The sequence below is a fragment of the Diabrotica virgifera genome, chromosome 3 (assembly GCF_917563875.1).
Source record: "Diabrotica virgifera virgifera chromosome 3, PGI_DIABVI_V3a".
NCBI lineage: Eukaryota > Metazoa > Arthropoda > Insecta > Coleoptera > Chrysomelidae > Diabrotica > Diabrotica virgifera.
This window is the reverse complement of record NC_065445.1, coordinates 73,266,845-73,289,146: the sequence shown is the minus strand read 5'-3', so window position 1 is coordinate 73,289,146 and position 22,302 is coordinate 73,266,845. Positions and strand designations below refer to the sequence as shown.

Here is a 22,302-nt window from a genome sequence, read left to right as displayed (position 1 = left end):
TGGCTTGGGTTTTTTCTCTCAACTATTACGGTTGAAGAGAGATAGTTGACTGACTTCTGACTGAACACTTATTCGTGTTCAGCAATCCCAAAAACCCCCGAGTTGTCTGTTTGCATCAATTTAGTGCCGAAAACTGTCTAAACTCCAGAAACTGTGCTTTAGCAGTCACCCTGGGCATCAGGTGCCTTGGGGGTCGGTTCCTAGTTCCTGATGTCGTGTTCATGTTCAGCGATGCCAAAAACTGCCGAATGACAGAATCTGGCCCTTAATATACTGATTTTGGCATGTTTATGCCCTTTTGGATGCATTTTATGCACTGTAAATACTATTATGCATTTCCATTCATTTTTCTATTGTAGACACTTTTTCCTGACGCCATCCTAAATGCAAAAAGTTGCAAGTAGATAAGTGCTGTATTTATATTTAAAAATTGATTTATTCCGGTGTCTATACTCTAAATACTCAGGTCTAGAAATGTTGGATCGATGAAGCTATAAATTGTGACTTAAATTATTACGCAACCGTTATCGAATGTTAATACATTTTATGTAATGATTATGTACAAATGTACATATTCTCCCTCTTTTTTATGGCACAATTTGTTTCATAACCTTTGACAGCTCTCATAGGGTATAAAACGTTTTTATTTAGAGATATAATGGTAATTTAAGTTTATTCGTTCATTATTGTGCCCTAATCGTCCAGGTATCATTCACATTGCGATGTACTTTATAACTTTATGACTATTATCATTTCATAATATCAATATGCATCATAATTTATGCATATGTACTTCAACAGACCAATTTTCATTTTGTACTCGGTAATAAATTTTAGATTAGAATATTGTCCCTATCGGTTCTATAACAAATAATTGTTATAATATACTTTAACATCGAAGTATAAACTACTGTTGTAATTATTCGTTTATTTTAATTAAAATTATAATTTAAAAATACAAATAGATTACATTAAAGTTCAGAACGTTTTCGGACTTATCAGTCCATCTCCAGTGAACTTTGAAGTATTTGCTAAATCAGATAATTTAGCGAAGCAAGCTAGAACAAATAATAATCCCGGGACAAATAATCCCCACCAAAAAATTCCCACAAATTATCCCAAGACAAAAAATCCCCGGAAAAAATCCCCACAAAAAATCCCGGACAAATAATCCCACAATTTTTTTGGGCAAAATATCCCCACATAAAATCCCCAAGAAATATTTACTGCCGAGTAGTTCTATAAAAGTTTTCCCGTGAATGAAATCGACTCAAAGTCTCAGGCTTTTCAGCCTCAGTGCATGAGAGTTATATCAATCGCCATGAAACCGCTTTTCGGCCCGAAAATAATGATTTAGCAATTAAGATTAAGCATGAATTGTAATTTCGATTACCAAAATTTCGAATTCCAATTCCATGCCGAAAACTTCAAATTTTACATGACAAAAGAGTGTGAGTTTTTTCAAAATCGTGGAAGATATGGGGAATGAGCTAATTCTGTGGGAATGATGTCGTAATATTATTCGCTTAAATCTTTTGTTCACCCTGCTTTGAATAACTGTGTTCAAAACATTGCCTATTCGTGATGATAACTTCGGTCCTGAAAACGATATTCTTGATTGTAATGCAAAATAACCTGTTCCTTTTTGTAAACGACACCATACACATCTTATGGAAAATATAATGTCACTCAAATGCAATAAAATAGCTCTACTGCAAAATATTATTGCGCCAAGTCTGAGGTTTTTATAATAACGGAGTAAATTTTAAATTTCGATAAACTTTAGTTCCAATTTACACCGTTATTATAATTATCGGCATGGAATTGGAATTCGAAATTTGGTAATCGCTTATCGCATGCTTAATCTTAATTAGTAAACACTATTTTCGTGACGAAGAGCGGTTTCATGGCGATTGGAAAACTTTTAGAGAACTATTCGGTAGCAAATATTTCTTGGAGATTTTTTATCCAGATTTTTTGTGTGGATATTCTCTCAAAAAAAGTTTTTGGGGATTATTTTTGTCTGGGATTTTCTGTGGGGATTTTTTGTCTGGGGATTTTTTGTCCAGGGATAATTTGTGGGGAATTTTTATCCGGAATTATTTGTCCGGGGATTATTTGTCCGAACCCCTTCGGAGCATACCCAGGAGCTGACATTATATTGTATCATAATTCCTTAATAGGACAACTTCACATAAAATTGAAAAGAATAATAAAAAGAACAGAATCAAATCAATTTGAACATAATTTAATAGTAATAAAAATGGTGTCCACAGTTAAATTACGTCCCGAATTACCTTAGAATACACATTCAGGCGTTATGGATTTTCTCAGTATTTTCAGTAGTAATTGCACAAGAGCTCTGAAATTATTGAATTTTTCCCGAGTGACACTTTGACAGTTTTAATTTCACGAGCCGAAGGCGAGTGAAATTAGGTCAAAATGTCACGAGAGCAAAAATTCTATATTAATTTCAGAGGTCGAGTGCAATTTGTTGCGATTATTTCATGAATAAAACTGTGCAAAACCAAAATTTTATTGTAATTTATTTATGTAAGTACCATTAAACACACAGTTTTTATAAATATTTGACGATTGAAAGTCATCACTTTTATAATTTTTAAAACATTAATAATTGTCATTAATGTCACTGAATGTATTTTTTCGTAGCAACGAAGGGCATCTGACGTAATATACTTAACGGCGGGAGATTATCAAAAATTATCGATTTAATTCAGATTTCTGTAGCTTTCTATTGGTCAGAATCTCGTATGAATGAAATAATCATTATAATTCAGATCATTATATCATTCAGACCCTTATATTCCTAAAATATTTTCTAAAATAATAATCCAATCATTTTATTGGAACTTTTATTGCCTTAGGCCTCTGTAGGACATTGTATAAACATACAGCATTATCCATTCCCGTTTAGATTATTCAAGAATTTAACATACATTTTTAAAACCTCATTAAAATTCAACATCTCCGACAGGGTTCCTCATTTATTATGTAGGTTTCAGATATTGTTATCCTTTTTAACAAGTATATCCAAACCATGATATAATTGGGGATCTTGTACTAATGGGCCCCGGCACCTTCTTTAGTAAAAGTGGTTTGAGTTAAATTGGCTGAAACTGTGCAGAGAGGTAGTTTTGGTCATGCTGATCTGAAGTTTTCATTACCCCAAGCCTCAGAAATCAATTGTTTCTGAGACACAAAGTTTCTGAGGTTTCTGGGGTTCAAAATGTCGGTTTTTAGTTTATTTGAATAAAACATATTATTTTTATAGAGGATGTTAGTAAATAATTACAAAAAATGCATGAAAAAATGATGGAAATATGGCGCCGGACTGAAAAACTATTATTCTGAAGCTACAGCCTTCTGAAGTTATTGGATTTAGGTGATCGGTTTATAATTAAGCGCACTCATTCACAGTCAAGTGAACGAAAATATTTATTATTTAAACAAGAGATACTCATTTTGTTTCCATGCATATTTGCGTGTTGCTTATGAATTCGTGGTTAAAAATGGATGCATCGTATCTGGATGGATCTCTATGGATTTAGTCTTCAGCAAACCTCCGAAAAATCCGCAGAAAACTGAAGACGTACGATAGAAAATGTGCTGCTAGAGCTACATAAGAATTATCATGTTTTTATGAATGCTTCACTGTTATCCAATACCAGCAGAGCTACAGTTCAGCTTTATTTTTAGAAAACTAAAATAGTGGCGGATCTATGAGCGGGTAGGGGAATTCCCCACGTAACACGCTCCAGAATTAAAGAAAAAATTGTTGAATCATAACAAATATATTAGTTCACATTAATATTTTAATTCAACACAATTAACGGAAGAGTTAGGAAAATTAAGAGAACTTATTGTACATAAGTTATTATCTATGTCTTTTATGTAGTTTAGGTTTATCTTTTTTGTCTTTTGGTTGGTGTTTCATTGGAAGTCCCCCCTCCCAAGAAAAATATCTAGATCCGCCTCTGCTGGTGAAGCGCCTTCAGAAAACTGAGTAATAACCAAAACAAGTGCTGCTAGTGCGGCACAAGACTTCTCAGGTTTTCATGCTTGCAGAATATAAACCTGATCTCAGTAACAGCACCATTTTATTTTTCAAAAAAATGTTGAATCATGATTTAAAAAAAAAATAAGAATCGCGGCACTGACACTTAGATACTGCATCGACAATACCTAAAATATCACGGTATTACATATTATGTAGAATTTCTTCGTTATTATCGAAGTTTCTTTTAGAAAAAAATAATAAATAGGGTAATTCCCCCCATGGTATGGGGGAATTACCCTATTTTCCCCGTAAATAAGGCGGAATTACAACTATGCTGGTATTAAATAAGTGTGATGCATTCATAAAAACATGATATTCTTATGTCGTTTTAGCAGCACATTTTCTATCGCACTTCTTCAGTATTCTGAGGAATTGTCGGAGGTTTTCTGAGGAATTGTCGGAGGTTTTCTGAAGACTAAAATACGATGCATCTATTTTTGATCACGAATTAATATGCAACACGCAAATATACATATAGATATCTGACGGAGACGCAAGGTGTATAACATTAATAACTGGGTAAGAAACAGAAGAATAGAATGGAATGACCACATAAGCCGAATGACAACAAATAGGGTAGTCAGGACAGCGAGAGACGGTTCCCCAATAGGAGGACGATAAGTGGGAAGACCACGAAAACCATGAAACAACTTACTAAAGACACATTGAAAAAACAGACAGTCATGTCTATACAAAAAGAAGAAGAAGAAGCAAATATACATGAAGGAATTGAGTCTCTGTACTTTCAATAATAAATATTTTTGTTCACTTGACTGTGAATTAGTGCACTTGACGTACATTAAACACCTGAATCCAATAACTTCAGAAAGCTGTAGCTTCAGAATAATAGTTTTTCAGACCTAAGTCCCTTGGACTTTTTTAATCGACACACTAGGAACTATCATTGCCTAACTTTCGTTAAATTTGACCGGAGCCACTTTTCCGTGAGGAGTGTTGCGGGGTCCTTTCTCTTACAAACTGACGATTTATTTATTGCTCTGAAACTTTTAACGGGTAGTTCTTTCGGGCAACAGACTCAGGTTCAATTAAAATAAAATATATTCTTGTTCTTTCAATACAAAATAAAATCAAGAAATAATAAAATAAATCAATATTCTGGCTTCGTTCCGCTCCGGAAAAGAGCTCCCTTGGCGGATGTTTGTAAAAAAACAAAATTGTATTTACTACTATTAAAAATTCAATAACAATTTTAGTATAATACAAGAACCAATCACGCTATTCCGGAACCAATCACGCTATATACGGAATCAAAATAAGTACGCAGTCTCGTAATCACGCTATTCTTCAATACGGAATCAAAATATCAACAACCACACACAGACCCATGCAACGTTTCGACCCTGGACTGGAGATGGGCGATAGACAACTCAACCGCTTGTTGTTCCTTATGTTTTGTACATCATTTAACATTTATTTCATTTGATTAACAAATAATTAGATCTATGAAGGATCTTGAACTATAATATAGCATTGCTGTTTTTGTTTTGATCTATTACAAGAATACTAGGTTGTTTAATAAGTTTTGAGGTTCGATACGAGAAGGCGTTGCTAATAGTATAATTTTGTTTGTTATGTTGGTACACTCTTTATATGAACGTATGTGAAGTTTTATTTCAATCTGTCAATTCGTTATTTTTTTAGAAGCCATTTAGTATCGATGGGTCACAGTAATTTTTTCTTCTTCTTCTAAAAGTGCCTATCTTCTGGAGATGTTGGCGACCACATTGACCCATCTTATTCTATTTACGGCAGCTCGAAATAGATCAGTTGACGTTAGACCAGTCCACTTCCTAAGATTGGCCAGCCAGGATATACGTCTACGTCCAGGGCCTCTCCTGCCCTCAATCTTGCCTTGTAGAATCAACTGCAGCAGTCGGTATTTTTCATTACGCATAATGTGGCCGAAGTAAGCCAATTTTCTGTTCTTTACGGTGTTAATTATTTCTTTGTCTTTTCTTAGCCTCTGGAGAATAGTTATATTAGTTGTGTGGTGTATATGTTACCGTTAAAACCCGATTTCAGTTAAAACCCGAATTTACTAGGAAAAACTAGTTTTAACTATACTGCCCTCCTAAGACAAAAGGTCCTATCTGCAAAAATTCAGATTTTCAGGTTTTTGTCTCACTGGACTCTTAGTTCAAAACTTAACATATTTACTACGTTAAAAAGCCGTAACTGACAGGCAGTGATTCAAAATTGCCATATTTATTTTGTCCCACCCCACCAAAAGTTAATCAAATACCAAATAAAATTGTCCTTAAGTAATATTGCTAGACGAGTATGTCCGAAGTTGGCTGAATATATGCAGATAGGACAATGTGTCTTAATATAGAATGACATTTGCAACACGTGACTTAACAACATAACCTTAAACCCCAGTAAGGAATAACTTCTGACTGTGCAGTTTGACGTGTATCGGTGTGAATTATTGTTGGTATTGTTAGTTTTAAAAACAGTAAATTGAAAGAGGCAATATATTTGAAGAATTACAATGGATACTGAGTAAGTACATACTATTAAGCAATTACCTACTTTAGATATTTCTGAATGAAAAATGTGATAGAAGTTCATGTGTTATTTGCGCGGGAAAAATAAATACTGATTTTTTTACGTGAATATCATTTATAGATACGTGTAACTTATTTTTAAACTGGCTGCGAGTGACTTTGTAGAATTAGTTTTTTAAAATTTATTTAAATTTTAAATAAATATGTATTTGTTTATTTCAGATTTTATGTTTCATTTTTGTTTCAGAAATTGCAGAACTGCTAGTCGTTCCAAGAGAATGGTTCCGGCTGCGTTAAATAAAAGCCTACAAGAAAAAATAAGTGTAATCAGACAGAAGACTAAAAAACCAAGGTGTGTAACGAAAGATAATTAGTATATAGTTGAAAAAGGTGAATCTGAAGAGACAGACTAGTGAAATAGAAAACGAGTAATTTTCAACGGATTTACACTTATTGAAGAACAATAAAGCGACTTCAAAAATCAACTAATATCAGACATAATAATAGTGAGGCACACCGAAAACAAAGAATCTATGCAAACGAAAGCAACAATAGCGCAGGAAGATTTCTTATCAAATAGTATGCCACGACTTAATTTTATTGTTACTATTCTAGAAGATGCTGTAAAAAAGGCAAGCCATACATCAGAAAGTAAGTTGTACACGAAAAGGGAGAGCTTAGAAAGAGGAGAAAATTCGAAGAAAAGCCTAGTGAACGACAAGTGAAAAAAATTAAAATTTATATCGACAATCACAATGTTAAGGAAGTCTGTAAATGTCCAATGAACTGCCATAGAAAAATATCAAAAACTCGACGGGAATCTATTAATAAACAATACTGGACCCTATCAAAAGATCAACAGCGGTTATTTATATTCAAATGTACCAAAAAATTTCCGAAACGAAGAGATACCTAGAAAACTGGAAACTCGAAACGCACAAATCGATACATCAGTATCAGACTGCACCAACTCAAAATTTTTCAATATTGAGATAAGTATGAGAAAATGGTTAAAATATGTTTATTTATCAGTTTCAAATTACACCATCTCAAAATTCCAACACCATCGTAAAAATTTTGACTTGTCAACATGCAGAATCGAATATTTTGTTTAGAACGTCGTAGTTTCATACCGCACCAGTTTGAGTTAGTGCATAATGAAACTTGATCGGTAGAACTATTGTCAGCTACTAACTCAAAATGGTCTGTGAAAGCTGGTTGCACTGACCGTTGCTAAATTAAATGTTCGGAAAAATTTAGTGATACAGAAAGAGAAGAGCTGCTAAATAACTACTGGGGTCTTGGTGATGTAAATAGACAGCGAGATTTTATAGTTAACAATGTAATGCCAGTTAAGCCAAAATATCAATATAGTCGGTTCGCTAAACTCAACAACTGGCTAGTGATTTAAGTAGGTATTTTTTTGTTTTTGGCCAATTTTGCCACAATTGACAAGATTACTAACTATTAAGTAATTATTATTAACTATTTAGTAATTATTTTTTTGCCAATACATATTATCAAATTGGCAAAATTACTTACTAAAATTACTAGCCAGTTGTGTCTGAGTTTAGCGAACCGACTATATAAGAAAGAAGGGTGTCTTAGAAGCGAAAATAGAGCTTATTACTTTGAGATAAGAAATGAAAAAATTAGTTTTCTTTATGAACACTTTGAACATTTCGAATAGGATAATAATGAAAAAGCATGCACAGCAATTAAAAAAAAACAGAGCTAGGGTTTGCACAGAAAGACAATCGCGGAGAAAAAAAAATGCTTGGTGACCAATGGTGCTAGATGATGAAAAAATTCGTGCGGTCACACATCAAATCTTTTCCAGTAATTGACTCTCATTATTGCGGAGCAAGAAAAAATAAATCTGTAAACTGAGCTGTACCAAGAAACATGTAGAGGAGAACTGAAAATTCCCATAAAACTCCATTATTACACCAAGATTTTCAACAGGGAATTTAATATTGCCTTTTTTCAGCCAAAAAAGACCTTCTTCTTCTTCTTTAGGTGCCGTGTCTGTATTCAGACGTTGGCCGTCATCATGTTTACAATTTCCTGGTAAAGAAAAGGTAAAAAAAGACCAGTATTGTAAAAAGGATTACAACAACTTAAGTATGATGCACATATCAAAGAAAAAAATCGGATTCGGTTAGAAAAGGAGTTGGATATCAGGGATTTAAAGGAAGATGACAGTACTGTAGTTTGTTGCTTTCATCTCCAAGTTGTATTATCACTACCAAATGGAGATCTGAGTGATTTTTTTTTTACTTGAGACGCCTATCATGTCGCAACTTCACTATATTTGATATTTCTCACAAACATGGCTATAGTTTTTTGTGGCACGAACGTATCGCAAGCAGAGGTTTTAATGAAATAAATATGTGTTTTTGACAGTATCTAAAGAACCATGGGCCTCAATATGAGCACATATTTTACTCCGATAATTGCCTGGGCGAAAACAAAAACAAGTTCATTGCTTGCTTGTTTTTATATTGTTGTCAAAACTTAGCAATAAAAAGCATAGAGCCCACAAATGCTTAGTAGTTGGACATACTCAAAATGAGGGTGATGCGATGCACGCCCTCACAGAAAAAGAAAAAAAAAGATACCTAAAAGGAAACCCGCTCTATATTTTATCGCAACTGCTACCAATAATAATTAGCCTGGCTAAAAAAACTTCCGATAAAAATATCGGAAAAGAAATGAAAGGCAGAATTTACAAAACAATAATCAGACCAATAATGATATACGCGGCAGAAATACGACCCGACACAGAGAGGACAAAAAGATTGCTCGAAACAGCGGAGATGAAAACCCTTCGAAAAATCGATAGTAAGACTCTATGCGACAAGCTAGAAGTACAGATATACGACGGAGATGCAAGGTGGATAACATTCAATAACTAGGTAAGATACAGAACAATAGAATGGAATGACCACATAAGCCGAATGACAACAAATAGGGTAGTCAGGACAGCGAGAGACGGTTCTCCAATAGGAAGACGATCAGTGGGAAGACCACGAAAATGATGGAACGACAACTTACTAGAGGCATATTGTAAAAACAGACAGAGTCATGTCTATACAAAAAAAAAAGAAGATGAGAAGAAGAAAACTGGACGGCCTGGTACGCTACAGAAGAAGTTGCTGAAGTGTATGAAATTTTTCATATAAATGTAGCCGGAGACAAAATAAAATGAAGCGAAATACAAATTCTAAGAGTTGAGAAAGACCAGCACCACAAAATAAGATAGTTATAATAATAAGACAATTCAAAATTATTTTGATTTTATTATATTTTTTCATAACAGGGAGACAATAATGATTTTATAAAAAAAAATAATTTTAATTGAATTCCATACAAATACCCTATACAAAATGCACTAACTGTTAAAAAAATCATGTGTCGACAGTTTCATAGTGCACCAACTCAAAAAAAAAATCTGAATTCTTTAAAAAAAATGAAACAAAAATTATCATCTAAAAGAACCATAAAATAAACATCTAATTCCAAAAATTTTGTTCTATTTGAAAAACAAATGGACCATTTACAACAGATTAAAAATATTTGCTCCCAGAGAAAATAAGTTTAAGTTGATTTGTGAAGAACTATGTTTTTTGAGATGGTGCACTCTGATACTGATGTATCGAAATACTTTTAAATATTTTCTTTCAGTGGAAGAAGGTTTAGAAGTAAACGTCTGCAAAGTATTTCTCTTAGCCACGTTAGGATTTGACAAAAATAATGATAGTGTTCTCAAAAATATAAGAGTTTGTGTGAAACACTAGACGAAGACTAAGGTGTTTTATACAGGGTGTCCCGAAAAGATTGGTCATAAATTATACCACTGATTCTGGGGTCAAAAATAGGTTGATTAAACCTCACTTACCTATATACAATAGTGCACACAAAAAAAGTTACAGCCCTTTGAAGTTACAAAATGAAAATCGATTTTTTTTAATATATCGAAAACTCCTAGAGTTTTTTTTATTGAAAATGGACATGAGGAATCCTTATCGTAGCAACGTCTTAAAAAAAATTATAGTGAAATTTGTGTACCCCATAAAAATTTTATGGGGGTTTTGTTCCCTTAAACCCCCCAAACTTTTATGTACGTTCCAATTAAATTATTATTGTGGCACCATTAGTTAAACACAATATTTCTAAAACTTTTTTGTGCCTCTTAGTACTTTTTTGATAAGCCAGTGTTTATCGAGATATTTTGAATATTTGTCGAATCCACCACCTATTTGTATATGGTTAAGTATGATTATAGACACCTGTTAATAATCTAAAAATTTATTTATAACTTAAATATTTTGGTATATTTTGAAAAAGAAGCCACATCTCGATAAAAGTTGACTTACCAAAAAAAGACTAAGAGACAAAAAAGTTTTAAAAACACTGTGTTTAACTAATGGTACTACAATGATAGTTTAATTGGAACGCACACAAACATTTGGAGGGTTTAAAGGAACAAAACCCCCATACATTTTTTATGTAAATATAGTAAAAAAGTAGCCGCATCTCGATAAAAACTGGCTTATCGAAAAAATACTAAGAGGCAAAAAAGTTTTAAAAACGTTGTGTTCAACTAATGGTACCACAATAATGAATTAATTGGAACGTACACAAAAGTTTGGGGGGGTTCAAGGGAACAAAATCCCCATAAATTTTTTATGGGGTGGACAAATTTCACTATAATTTAATTTTAAGGTGGGCCTGTCATAATAATGATACATGCCCGTTTTCAATAAAAAATCTTTGAGAGTTTTCGATATATTGAAAAAAATCGATTTTTCATTTTGTAACTTCAAAGGGCTGTAACTTTTTTTGTGAGCACATTTGTACTAAGGTAAGTTAGGTTCAACCGAACTATTTTTGACCCCAGAATGTGTGGTATAATTTATGACCATTCTTTTCGGGACACCCTGTATATTTTGTGATTTCTTTTTTACTAATAAATTAATTTTCTTAATATTTTAAATTTATTAATTTAATAGGTGATGCACTTAGTACCTATTAATTATTGTTTCTTTATAAATAGGATCCCTTCTACTAAGTTAATTAGTCCTAACTACCGATATATTCAAATATCTTTTTTTTGTGATGATATAAGTGAAAATAATATTGTACTATTAAATCCAATAATTATCAACTAACTCAGGCAGAAAATCTTAAAAATCTTGTGATTATCAATTTTTTTTGGCAAGCAATTATTAAAAAAACCGTGATATCTCAAAACTGTAATTTTACAGATAGGACCTCTTGTCTTAGGAGGGCAGTATACGCTTTAGAGAATTCTAGTTTTAACTAGTCAAAACTATATTTGACTGCTAAATTCAGTTAAAACTAGAAATCCCGAACGGATTTCATTTAGAGTAGTTCTCTATCGATCTAGAGCAGAACCTCTTTTGATTGCATATCGATCAAATCTACCTGACAGCGACTATTCATTTCTGAATGCAATATCGGTTTCGACACAAGACCCCTCTTCGCTTTTATATTTTTACTCTTCTTCTGTTGGCAGGTTTCACACATTGGTATAAACGTATTGATCATATCAATTGTTATATTTGCCTATTTCCTGGCGGTTTTAGTCTTCAACCTATCCCGATCTCCATAAACAATAGCACCGTGGGCTGCTTCAATTATGCCAAAAATGTCTTCGGCAGGTACATAATATTTGATGGGATCAATTTTAGAAGCTAGATTTTTTATTTCGCCTACTTTACCAAATCTAAATCGTTTTAGTCTTCGATTTTGTAATGGTATTTTCTTGGCAGACAGTTCCGCATCTTGTACTTCGACCATTAATTTATTGTATATGCTCTTGGTCACAATATTGCAGTAACTTTCTTTCTTCTCTGTCTCTTCCATTTGCAAAATCATTTCCAAAACACGTTTTTTCACTTTCTTATATCTCTGCTCTCATTTTGATCTTTGATATTATCACTCATGGTGAATGATACACAGTGGTGTAATATAACCAATAAAAACGATGCAAAACAAAAAACAAGCAACAGTTGCACACACTAGTTTGCTACCAACCAGCCGCCTTCGTCATTAACACTACCCCGAATAAGCCGTAGTATATAATACTTTATCTTCTCGCCACAATTTTAACTGGTATTTACTAGTAATTCCAGAAAAAACTATTTGGAACTAGTATAAACTACTTTAAATGAAATCTGTTTTATACTAAATTTACTATCAAGATGCAGTAGAAATAGACAAACCAAGACACGTTAAATGCTACTAGGAGCAGTCTCGAATCATAATTTACAATGGAAATCATGATTTGGGATTTACAATAAATTATGTACATTGTAAATTATGATTTGGGAGTGCTCCTAGTAGCATTTAACGTGTATTGGTTTGTTTATTTCTTCTACTGCATCTTGATTGTAAATTTAGTATAGTTTTAACTGAATGTAGCAGTCAAATCTAGTTTTGTCTAAAGCGCATAGTTAAAACTAGTTTTTCCTAGTAAATTCGGGTTTTAACTGAAATCGGGTTTTAACGGTAACATATATATGAGACCCTCAACATACGTCGGTAGCACCACATTTCAAACGTCTCTAACCGTTTTATGGCATCTTCTGTCAGGCTCCAGCTTTCAACTCCATATAGGAGGACACTAAAGACGTAACATCTAAGAATTCTTATGCGTATATTGATACTTAAAGACAAGTTGCACAGAATCTTCCTAAGACTGTTAAAAGAGCTTCTGGCTTTTTCAATACGAGTTTTTATTTCGTAGCTATGATCCCAAGTATCCTTAATGTTGCAGCCCAGATAGCATATTTTCTGTACTCTCTCTAGGGGTGTATTGTTTACTGTAATTTGGGCGTTTATGTTGGTGTTTTTACTAATGATCATTATTTTTGTCTTCTTACAGTTTAATTTTAGGCCGTATTTGTTACTTGCTTCTACAACATTATCCATGATCCTTTGGAGCCCCTGCGCACTATCTGCCAGCAATACTGTATCGTCTGCATATCTATAGTATTTTTACTACAAAAACGTTATTACGTAGGTCAAAATTTTTGACGTAAGAGAACTGTCAAAACATTAGAATGTGACTTTTCATTATTGCCGTGTTTATAATAAACATAGCAATAATGAAAAGTCACATTCTAATGTTTTGACAGTTCTCTTATGTCAAAAATTTTGACCTACGTAATAACGTTTTTGTAGTAAAAATACTATAATATTATTTATAAGTTGTCCATTTATTGCAATACCATCTTCTGATTCGTCCAAGATGTTTTCTCTAAAGATGTTTTCAGAGTATATGTTAAATAATGCTGGTGACAGTATGCAACCCTGTCTGACTCCTTTTTCGACTGTGAAGATTTCGGACAGTTCATTTTCGAATCGAACTGTTGCTTTTTGTTGGAGATATAAGTTTGAGACGAGTCTTATATCCTTACCATCGAGTCCTGATGTTTTTAGTATTTTTTAGAATGGAATAAATCAAGTATCGTGCAGTGATTGAATTTTTATTTTTGGAAGGTTTAAAAGCAAAGGAAATTTATGAACGAATGTTGGAAGTGTATAAGGACTCTTCGCCTTCAATTATTATAGTAGAAAGTGAGTTGTTCAATTTAAACGTGGTCGTTCAAGCCTTGAAGACGGTCCACGTCAAGAACGCCCAAAAACAGCAACACCAGAAGTTGTACAAAAACACAGGATATGGTATGGGAAACTCGTCGAGTAACTGAAAGTGATTTAGTAGAATCCCCAGGCATTACATTGGGCAGTGTAAGCAATCTTTTGCCCGAAGTATTGGGTTTCAAAAAGCTGTGGTCACAACGGGTGCCGCATTTGCTGACAACGGAACACAAACACATTCGAATGCGACTTTCTCAGCAATATTTAGGGCGTTTTCGAAAGGATAAAGTAGATTTTGTGTGTAGATTCATTACAACGGATGACACTTGGTCTATCACCATGATCCTGAATCAAAACAAGAGGTTAAAGAGTGGTAGAATCTGGTTTTTCGGCTCCAAAACGAGTTTGTGTCCAGAAATCGGCCAAAAAGATTTTAGCATCAGTTTTTGGGATATTAGCGGAATTTTTTTGTGGATTACTTACAAACTGACAAAACAATAAATTCTGGACATTATTGTAACCTTTTAGACTAGCTGAAGGAAAATATCGTGAAAGAGACCCGGTTTGAAAAAGACAAAAATCCTTTTTCATCAGAACAATGTAGAATTCAGAACAACCGTGTCATATGAGCATTTTACTAAAGGCTAAAATCCATGAAGTAAAGTTCAAATTGTTGGAGCATCCACAGTATTAATCAGATTTGGTTCCTAGCGACTTCCATGCAATACAAAATAGCAAGTCTCAATACCAAAAAAAAAAAAAAATTATGCGTGGAAAGCGTTTTTCATCAAATGATAGAATATAACAGCTGTGGAAACGTATTTTGCAGCCCCTCCTGATTCTCCCAGAGGGATGGAATTTATAAATTGAAATCCCATTGAAACAAGTGTACTCATGTTCAGGAAGACTACACTGAAGAATAAATTTCAAGTCATAAAATTATCACGAATTGTCACGAAATTATTACGAATCAGTTAAAATATGGAGAACAGTGCCTACGTTCTTTCCGATGAAGGCTCCAATAAGAGCCGAAAATCGCGATTCAAGGGACTGGACTGCACTCCGTATTCTAATTAAAAAGTAAGATTGTTTTGCCTTCGCATTGCAACTGAATAAAAATGGTATACATTTTTATTTCATAAAATTATGTTTTTCTTATCGAACCGCAAAACTTATTGAACAACCTAGTATCTGTAAATAACCCACTGAGTTTCTATTTTTATTTTCAGATTGGATCGATGTTGATCAATAGAGTGGTAGACACTGATCATTCGTGGCTAAAAGAATGGTCTGTTCCTCAGGTATCTCCTCAATTTGAGCTAACGCTTGACGATGCCCCTGTTCTTACTGCCATTAAACAATTAAATTTTATCCAATCAAAACGTAAGTATTATGAGCTGTATTTGTATTTAGTTGTAATTCTATCTATAAGCACGATGTTTTACTAAATTGGTATTTCTGAAAAAGTATTTTTTATTGACAAATATTTTCACGAATCTATTGTGTGTGTGTTTTGTGTTTTATTGGCACTGGTTTTCACCACAGGCGTAGCCAGGTTTTAGTTTCGGAGGGGGTTCAAAAAAGTAAAACGACTAAATCTACATAAAATAACTTTTATATTCATAATAAAAATTTGAAATATGTTAATATCTTAACTTTTCGGGGAGGGTTTGAACCCCCAAACCCCCCCCCTGGCTACGCCCGTGGTTTTCACAACCAACTGGCCAGTCAATTTCATAATGATTTTTTAGACTATAACTTATCACTAACTCAGGGGAGTAATGTGTAGTGTATGTGTTGAGTAAGTGTATTACTTTGCAAATTCGACGTCCTTGTCTTTGCAAAGAGACGCTCATTGTATCCGAACGTCTGCGGTCCCTACGGTGAGCACCGATCCCACAAGGACAGAAACTATTTTCATTTATTAATTTATAATAAACGAAAAATTTCTGACCCTGGTGAGATTCGAACTCACGACCATTCGGACCTTTCGATCCAAAGGTAGGAGCTCTTACCACTGAGCCACAGAGAGGGGTCACGAATCAATTATAAATATTTAATATATTTAATCTGTCAAATTTCTCTAGGTATACTCTGAGCTAATTAGCAAAATTTATGGAAAAGTTATTTACCAGCAATTTTATTGCTGGAATCGAATTATAAGATCCTATATATTAATAATATAGGTATGCAAAGTCCGCAGATAGTGTGCTACTTTTTTTATAAACAAAATGGCGCCGACAAATCGTATTTTTTTCAATTATTGCTCTATAACTTCGAAGATTTTAACTTTACAACCAAAACAGCTTTATAAAAATTCACCGCAATTAAATTCTCCATAGAGATATGTTTTGCACGATTTGCTCCGACGAAAATTTTCCTCGGAAAATGCGGGTTTTCCTAACAAAAACTCTAATTTTCAAATAAAGTTTTAGGTAAGTAATTATTAATCAATAATTAAATAACTTAGTGACATCAAAGCTTTTTTGGTATAGATTGTAATTCCAGAAGCCGGTGAAAATTAAACGAATATTTTAGCAACAATTCAATTGTTAATTAACAAATTACGATCGCAATAATAAACAAAATAATCATGATACATTGATCAAACTTATAAAGATTATAAAGATGAGATGCTTATTTAATATTTTATCGACAAAATATAAATTTTTCTTTTTTTTGCATAATCTTTAAATTTTGAAAAAAAAAATAGTTATAATACGCTGGTCTAATTAGTAAAGTACAAAGAAATGTTATTTACCAGCAATTTTATTGCTGGAATTGAATTATAAGATCCTATATATTATTAATATGGGTATGCGAAGTCCGCATATAGTGTGCTACTTTTTTTATAAACAAAATGGCGCCGACAAATCTTATTTTTTTCAACTATTGCTCTATAACTCCGAAGATTTTAACTTTACACCAAAAACACTCAAATAAAAATTCACCCCAATTTAATTCTGCATAGAGACATGTTTTTCCCGATTTGCTCCGACGAAAATTTTCCTCGGAAAATGTGGGTTTTCCCAACAAAATCTCGAATTTTCAAATAAATTTTTTGGGCCAGTAATTATTTATCAATAATTATATAGCTTGGTGAAATAAAAGCTTTCTTGTTATAGATTATAAATTCAGAAGCCGGTAAAAATGAAACGAATATTTTAGCAACAATTCAATTGTTAATTAACAATTTACAGTCGCAATAACAACCAAAATAATCATGAGACATTGATCAAACTTAGAAAGATTATAAAGGTGTGATGCCTATTTAATATTTTGTCGACAAAATATAAATTTTTCATTTTTTTTGCATAATCTTTAAATGTTTAAAAAAAATTGTTATAAACAAATTAACATTTCTCAGAAATTGTTCATTATATTCTAATTTAAAAAAATACTTAAAATGCGTATTTCATAGGTCTTGAAAATGAATGCTATAAAAAATTTTTCCAACCATTTGCAAAAAAGTTATGAAACAGCAAAGTAAATAGACGAAATCTCCGTTGTTTATAATTAGTTTTAATTGTTTCAAAGCTTAAAAGTGAGTCTATGGTACAACCTAATTACTCACAAAGAATGTCAAAAATTACTGCAATGGTTATATTTTAATCAAAGATTAAAAACACTTTTTTTTGTAATTTTTAGCGCAAACGTAGGCCTGATACAGAGTCGGAGCTAAAATGTTCACTCGAAGCGACTGACACGTAGCATGCATTATTTATTAAAAGTGTACATCACGCGGCCTGTCGTCGCTCCGAGTGAAAATGTTAGCTACAGTACTGTGTTACTCTACTTTCGCGCGTGTAAATTACAAAAAAATATATTTATAATCTTTAATTAAAATATAACTATTAAACTGATAATCGATATTTTTTGTAAATAATTAGCTTGTACTTTAAACTCACTTCTACGCTTTGAAAGAATTAAAAAAAGTATAAACACAGTAGTAATCGTATGATTACTTTGCTGTTTCATAACTTTTTTACAAATGGTTCCAAAAAAGTTTTAAAGCATTCATTTTAAAGATATTTAAAATGCCCATTTTAGCTATTTTTTTAAATTATAATATAATAAAAACTTTCTGAGAAACGTTAATTTGTTTATAACTATTTTTTTTAAACATTTAAAGATTATGCAAAAAAAGAAAAAATTCATATTTTGTCGACAAAATATTAAATAGGCATCTCATCTTTATAAGAGTTCAAAGCTTGATCAGTGTATCATAATTATTTTGGTTATTATTGCGACCGTAAATTATTAATTTACAATTGAATTGTTGCTAACATATTCGTTTAATTTTCATCAGCTTCTGAAACTATAATCTAAACCAAAAAGGCTTTTAAGTCACCAAATTATTTAATTATTGGTAGATAATTACTTATCTAAAACTTTATTTGAAAATTAAAGATTTTGTTGGGAAAACCCGCATTTTCCGAGGAAAATTTTCGTCGAAGCAGATCGGAAAAAACGCGTCTCTATGCAGAATGTAATCACGGTAAATTTTTATTTGGGTGTTTTTGTTGTAAAGTTAAAATCTTCGGAGTTATAGAGCAATAATTGAAAAAAACACGATTTTCGTGCGCCATTTTGTTTATAAAAAAAGTAGCACACTATCTGAGGACTTTGCATACCTATATTATTAATATATAGGATAAAAATGTGTGTACCATTTTTATATATTCGGCTGCAATACGAAGGAAAAACAATCTTACTTTTTAATTAGAATAAGGAGTGCAGCCAGTCCCTTTAACTGCAATTTTCTGCTCTTATTGGAGCTTCATCAGAAGGAACGTAGGCACTGTTCTCCTTAATCCAATCAAATCGCATCGAAATGTTTTTCCAAATATTGCAGCCAAAATGATGGTATTGGGTGGCTAGCGCCATCTGGCCGTAAAAATACGAAGCAAGCTTTCAATCCTAATAGCAAATAATTAATATTGAAAAATATCAAAAATTACTAAAAGATTTTTAAATTGAAAACTTACTGGTAAGTATTATTATTAATATATAGGATCTTATAATTCGATTCCAGCAATAAAATTTCTGGTAAATAACTTTTCCCAAAAATGGCCTATTCTCCGATAATCAGCCCAGACTAGTATTACTGTAACCGATCATAACTTAGAGGTGATTAAAAAGCAACAATTACCAATGACAACATATTACTATCAACAAAATAAGGTAAAATATTACTATAAACGATCATAACTTCGAATTTGTTACAGAATTTAAATATCTAGGAACTACAATCAGTGACAACAAAGTAGAACGATAAGTTACAATGCGAATACTGGCAGGAAACAGACCATTTATTTGCAATGCAACATCAAAACTCATCTCAAAAAAATTGTGATGAATAAATTAAATAAATGCCTCCTAAAATTATAGGTTCGCACTTAATTTATTAATAAAGTTTCAAATGTCCGCCTATGGTTATTGGTCATAAAAGTAGAAGTTGACGTAAAAACAACTGGAGAATTGAAAAACGTCAACTTTTTTGACAAATAACCATAGGCGGACGTTTGAATCTTTATTAGTTAAATGGGTCATTACTAATAAAATTGGCAGATTTTAAAGTTTTAAAATAATTAAGATTCATTAAATATGTTTATGTATATGTAAGATATAGCCACTTGTTAAAGAAATGCTAGAGGTCAAGCTAAATATAAAGTGTTTTCCCGTAAATTCAAAAAAAAATATTTTGTACAGTCCACGGACATGATGTGACCACGGACTTGACAAAGTATTTTTATTTCTGATGTCTATGTACGTAGGGTACATACAATATAATGTGCATTATTTAATTTTATATTAAGTTAGCAATAAGTTAAATCTTTCCTTTTTTATTTTGTTTTAATCAAATATAATGTTACTTGTAAAATCAATCACGTCCGTGGATATTCTGTTACGTCCGTGAAAAATAGGAATCTACGGACGTGACGAAAAACAAAAACTAACAATCTACACATCACATTTTTGAGATTAGAAAATATTTTGACTATGGAATAAAATCAGCTTTGCATATTTTAGTTACAGTGTGGTCCTAAAATCTAAATCTTAAAATACACTTACTTTTTTAAAGGTTCAAGGATGTGACAAAAGGTCTTGACGAAACGAATCACTCTTTATACGCAAAATGCCTGTTGAATAACCTTCACTGATGCGTTTAACAATTTGTTTGGTTTTATACTTGCCTCGCCATCTGGTAAACATTTTTGGTAATTTCATATGTGCGCGAACTTTTAGATTTATTAAGAATGTCCACGGACATGACAAATATTTTGTGACAAGCTTTAAACCTATATAAATTAATAGCTGATCCTACTAAATTAATTTTACATCTAGGACAGATAATAGAACATAAAAACACATTTATTATCTACAATTCGTTTTATTTTTAATATGTTATTTAAAAATAGACTTTCAATATTATTCACTACACAAATAACAGATAAAAACGCAAAAAATGATGCTTTTAAAAAATATATGGATTAAAACGTTTTTAAAACAGGGCAAATCCACTGATACAAAAAAATTGAAAGAAAAAGAAATCTTTATAATAATAAAAAGTAGTTGTGACCTACTTTCTTCCTATTTGATAAGAACAACCCAAATGCGAAATTACAATTTTTAGTATTTATTTAATTTATTCATGAAAATCAACCTAAACCCAAACAAAATTAGTATGATTAAATAGGAATTTTCAATACCTTTTCATATTATCACTTGCCATAAGATCCAATTTAAAATTATTGGTCGAAGTGGCTCTGTAACTTCATCTGTCACTATTACTTCACCTGTTATGAATATTTTTGAGAAGCCTACGTCCGTTTAGATATGAGGAGGAGGGGACTTTGGCCTAGCACTGTATAATGTGTGGCTATTTTACCACCAATTTTGTCAATCTATTGACAAAAACTTACACTTTCATTGCAGTTCTATACTACAGTTCCACTGCTGTTATAATATCACTGAACAACTTCCTGTAAATATAATGAGGGGCATTTTTTCGAGAATGGGAGATTTTGGAGAAAAATCCCGAAACAGGTCGATTTTTATTTTTAAATTATGATTTATTGGTATATATCAAACTATAAGTGACGTCATCCATCGAAGCGTGATGACATAATCGATAATTTTTTAAATGAGAATAGGGGTCGTGTGATAGTTCACTTGAAAGGTTATTTATTCAATTCTCTTTTTAGTAATATAAACATTACCATAATTATTTATACAGAATAGTCAAAAAAATATTTTTTGAATTAAATTAATTCACACGAAAGGATGAGTGTATGTAATTTATTTAATTCAAAATACATTCAAAATACATGAATTAAATAAATTACATACATTCTTTTTTTGTGTGAATTAATTTAATTCAAAAATTAATTTCTTGGCCATCTTGTATAAATAATTATGGTATTGTTTATATTACTGAAAAGAGAATTGAATAACCTTTCAAATGAGCTATCACACGACCTCTATTCTCATTAAAAAATCACGATGGGTATATATAGTCGGTCTAGAAAGTATCCGGAATTTTATATTTTTCCTAATTTTAATAGATTTCCTTTTTGTAACATTTTAAGACAAAAGTAATGCATCAAGTAGGTTGTGCCGATAGTAGGTTATGGACAAAATCGCATGACACCATCTGTCAAATATTATTGTTTGTAAACAGACTTAAGATTTGTGAAATAATGTCGCAAGTAGAAAAAAGAAAAGTGGTGAAATATTTGTATAGAAAGGGTGTCCGAAACGTTAAAAAATTAGTGCAATTGACTGAACTCGGAAAAAGTGCAGTGTATGAGACAATAAAGAGAAAAAAAAATGGCATAGATATGAGGCATAGACCAGTTTCGGGTAGACCGCGTAAGATTCGCGGAAATAATTTAAATGCTTTGGTGGCTTTAGGACGACAAAATCCGCGCCTAGAGTTTCGAAAATTTGCGAACAGATTTGGAAATCAACGAAGAATAAAAGTGTGCCCAGAAACTGTCCGCATGTCACTGAAAAAGCAAGGCTACATATCAAGGAATCCAAAAAAAATCCCTACAATGACAC

At 32.2% G+C, this 22,302-nt stretch overlaps 1 protein-coding gene across 2 annotated transcripts in view; it reads left to right on the top strand.

Annotated features, from left to right (window-relative positions):
• The window catches only part of LOC114335720 (E3 ubiquitin-protein ligase TRIM9), a 470,622-nt gene that overhangs the window by 375,095 nt on the left and 73,225 nt on the right, over window positions 1–22,302 (top strand). For both annotated transcript variants that reach the window (XM_050645194.1, XM_050645193.1), the window contains exon 4: window positions 15,465–15,618. In XM_050645194.1, the coding sequence (XP_050501151.1) occupies window positions 15,465–15,618 (154 nt within the window). The remainder of the gene's footprint in view (window positions 1–15,464; window positions 15,619–22,302) is intronic.